Below are 3,518 nucleotides of genomic sequence, written 5' to 3'. Positions count from 1 at the left end.
CAAAATGTAAACTTTTTCTCGTATGGAAAATGTTGCCACATATAATTGGTTTACTTTAGATTTCTATTTTCTATTTTCCATTACAAGCACAAGCTGATTGCCTAATATTATTAATAAAGACTATAAGACGTCTTTATTTCAAATGTTCAAGTAATTTCATGGTATTTACTTTCCGGATTTCATTCATCATTTTGTACCGGCCGTTTCACAAACTTCCTGTCTTCACACGGTGTGAGAACGTTTCGAACGTAGGTTTGGCATCGTTTCCGAACGCTGGTCTGTATTTGAACGTGCACACGTCGTTCACACATCATAATGTCATCTCCAGAAGTTGAGCGGTTTGAAGTAACCGATCGGGATGTGGAAGATGCCTTTGCACCTCGAGTTTATCGTCAATCAAAGAACCAAGCGATATATGGAATATGGGCAGATAAAGAGGAGGAGGAAGAAGAAGAGAGGCCAAGTTTTGGGGGAGGTAAAAGGAAAAAGGATTATACTGCACCTGTTAATTTCATAAGTGGTGGATTTAAGAAAGAACTGAAGAAAGAAGACCTGACCGGGAGCGATTCCAATGACTCCGGCGCCTCAATTACCATGAAATCGAAGCATGCCAAAAGACCTTTTGCATCAAAAGGTGGAATGGGTAAACAAAAACAAGCTACACCCCACTTTCTTAAAGGACACCATGAAACTAGAGAATTTGGTGAATGGGAAAAACACACAAGAGGTATTGGGCAGAAAATATTACAAAGGATGGGCTACAAACCTGGTGAGGGTTTGGGGTCTGAAGGACAGGGTATCACAACCCCAGTGGAAGCTGTTAAGAGAAGAGGCAAAGGAGCAATTGGTTACCATGGAAGTGAAAGGTCATCAAGATCTCTAGTTGATTTCCCTGTAGTTGATTCAGAGGAGGAGGATGAGAAGAAGTTTCAGGAAGAACTCCAGCAGTGGAAGCGTACAGAGACCAAAGCAAAGAAACCGAAATATGTGTACAAAACTGCACAAGAAGCTATTGATGGGGGTCAAGGTCGCAAGAAGAAATCTTTTGATGTGAAAGCAAGCAAGGTGAAAGTTATTGACATGACCGGACGTGAGCAGCGTGTCTTGACTGGTTATCATGCCATCTCCCACCGTCATGACAAACCAGATGAAGAAGAGGTCATTTCCCCTGATGAGAAACAGACTCGAGTGTTTGACATGCCAGAATTGCTACACAACCTTAATTTATTGGTTGACATGTCAGAAGAAGATATTATCTTGAATGACAGAAAACTGAAACATTCAAGAGATTCAGTGATCAACATAGAGCATGAAAAGAAGCGTTTAGATAAAGTGTGTGATGATGAAGAAAAGCATCTTGAGAAACTGTCAAAATTGTTGGAAGTCATTGAAGACTGCGAAAAAAGAACACAACCAAACTGTGAGGTGCCCATCACTTTGGACGAATGTGTGGACGTGTTCAAGATGATGCAGAAAGACTATTATGAAGAATACAAATTGTATGACATGGACGCGTTGGCTATAGCATTAGTCTTTCCGCTAATGAAGGCTTTCTTTGCACCTTGGGAACCACTGAGTGAACCAGGCTATGGCTTCAACACAGTCCAGGAGTGGAGAGTGTTGCTGGAGGAGCCTGGCGGTCAGCATCATGACATCAATGATATGGACACGTACCAACGACTTCTCTGGGACACCTGGCTGCCCCCAATCCGCAGCGGTATCTTGCGGTGGAATGTTCGAAACTACAACCCTCTGGTCTGCGTTCTAGAGACATGGCAACCAGCCTTGCCCCGATGGATCATGGAGAACATCCTGGATCAACTTGTGCTGCCAAGGTTACTGCAGGAAGTTGAAGCATGGAATCCACTCACAGACACAATGCCAGTGCATGCATGGATCCATCCCTGGCTTCCTCTGATGGGTGACAAATTGGAACCCCTTTACGCACCCATCAGACATAAGCTTGCTAATGCTTTGGTGAACTGGCATCCATCGGATGCTTCAGCAAAAATCATCCTGCAACCATGGCTTCGTGTGTTCAAGCAGGGACATATGGATGCATTCCTGGTCAAAAACATTTTGCCCAAGTTGGGTCAGGCTATTCAGGAACTGATAATCAATCCCCATCAACAGGTTCTGAATCCATGGAGATGGTTCATGGCTTGGTACGGCATCCTTCCAACACAGCATCTCATATCTGTGTTGGAGAAAGCCTTCTTTCCACGATGGCTGCAGGTTTTATGTGGCTGGCTGAGCAATATGCCAAACTTTGATGAAATCACCAAATGGTATCTTGGATGGAAAGCACAGTTTCCCGAGGAGATGAAATCCCATACAGCAATTAAAGAACAGTTTAACAAAGCTCTTGAGATAATGAATCAGGCAGTCTCTGGACACTTCCAGCCAGGTGTGCGTGAAAATATGGCATACTTCACCCACACCGAGCGCCGTCAGATGGACGTACAGCCGCCAGTGCAGCCTCCACCGTCACAGACACAAGCTCAGGCAGACACAATGCAAGCTGTTCGGAGCATCAACCCATCTGTGCCAACAAGCTTCAAGGACTTGCTTGAAAGAAAAGCTAATGATAATAACATTTTGTTTATGCCCATTGCTGGCAAGTCTCATGAAGGACATCAGGTGTATCGGTTTGGTAACCTTCAGATCTATTTGGATCGCAGTGTTGTGTTTATGTACACCGGAAACACTCAGAGCTGGGTACCTGTGTCATTGCAACATCTAATAGACAATGCCATTCGATGAAATTGTAGAATTCTATGTGGCTGTTTAGCAAGACATCACTAATATTTGTATTGAGTGACGTGTAGCGTTTATTGTTATTGGTGGATGTAGAATTTGATATTTTAGGGTCATTTGTTTCAGTTACTGGAAGTTGTGTCAAGGATGACAAATCATACCTTCGCTTGGTGATCTTGTTAAATGTCCACCACTTTTCACATGTATGGTTGTATAAACAACAATTAAAAGATGTTGACATGAAATAAGAGTTGACTAAACATTATATAGCGAGTTACAATGTGAACAATGTTGAATAGTCTGTAAACATCACATGCATGTTATTCCAGTTACAGCTCTTAAAAATTTAGGGTAGGTAGATTTGTTACAGATCGAAACCACAAACTTGAATATTGCGGAGTGCGCTGTAAACCATCCTCAATATCTTCAGGGTATACATTCCGATAAATCTCCACTATATCCTTGATGCATCTATGCTAATTACCTCCCTTTGCTGGCATCGCTTTCTGACAGCAGGCAATTACCAAAGCGTCTGTTACAAAAGGGTTTGCCAACAAAGACAGTGGTCGCAGCAAAGAAGGTTTGTTTGCAGTGTGACACAGATTTGGGGGGAAATCAGACAAATTGACAGGTCTGAAATTTAAAAACTATCAGCAAGAACCTCTTCTACCTCTTTAAGAATAACTCTGCATCATTTGTGTTTCCATGTTTAATCGATTAGATAGCTTAAGTGAGTGAGTGAGTGAGTTTAGTTTTACGCC

At 42.5% G+C, this 3,518-nt stretch overlaps 1 protein-coding gene across 1 annotated transcript; it reads left to right on the top strand.

The window, feature by feature from the left end:
• Nucleotides 1–209: 209 nt before the first annotated feature.
• Nucleotides 210–2,996, top strand: LOC137258123 (tuftelin-interacting protein 11-like). The gene has a single exon (XM_067795686.1). The coding sequence runs from the start codon at nt 316–318 to the stop codon at nt 2,761–2,763; it is 2,448 nt and encodes an 815-aa protein (XP_067651787.1). The 5' UTR covers nt 210–315; the 3' UTR covers nt 2,764–2,996.
• Nucleotides 2,997–3,518: the final 522 nt, after the last annotated feature.

Source organism: Haliotis asinina, chromosome 12 (assembly GCF_037392515.1).
Source record: "Haliotis asinina isolate JCU_RB_2024 chromosome 12, JCU_Hal_asi_v2, whole genome shotgun sequence".
Taxonomy (NCBI): Eukaryota; Metazoa; Mollusca; class Gastropoda; order Lepetellida; family Haliotidae; genus Haliotis; species Haliotis asinina.
Note: the sequence above shows the minus strand (reverse complement) of the source record. Positions and strands in the feature narration are given on the sequence as shown.

What these genes read in the sequence shown, in the direction of transcription:
- LOC137258123 (XM_067795686.1), top strand. Translation starts at nt 316, where the DNA reads ATGTCATCTCCAGAAGTTGAGCGGTTTGAAGTAACCGATCGGGATGTG.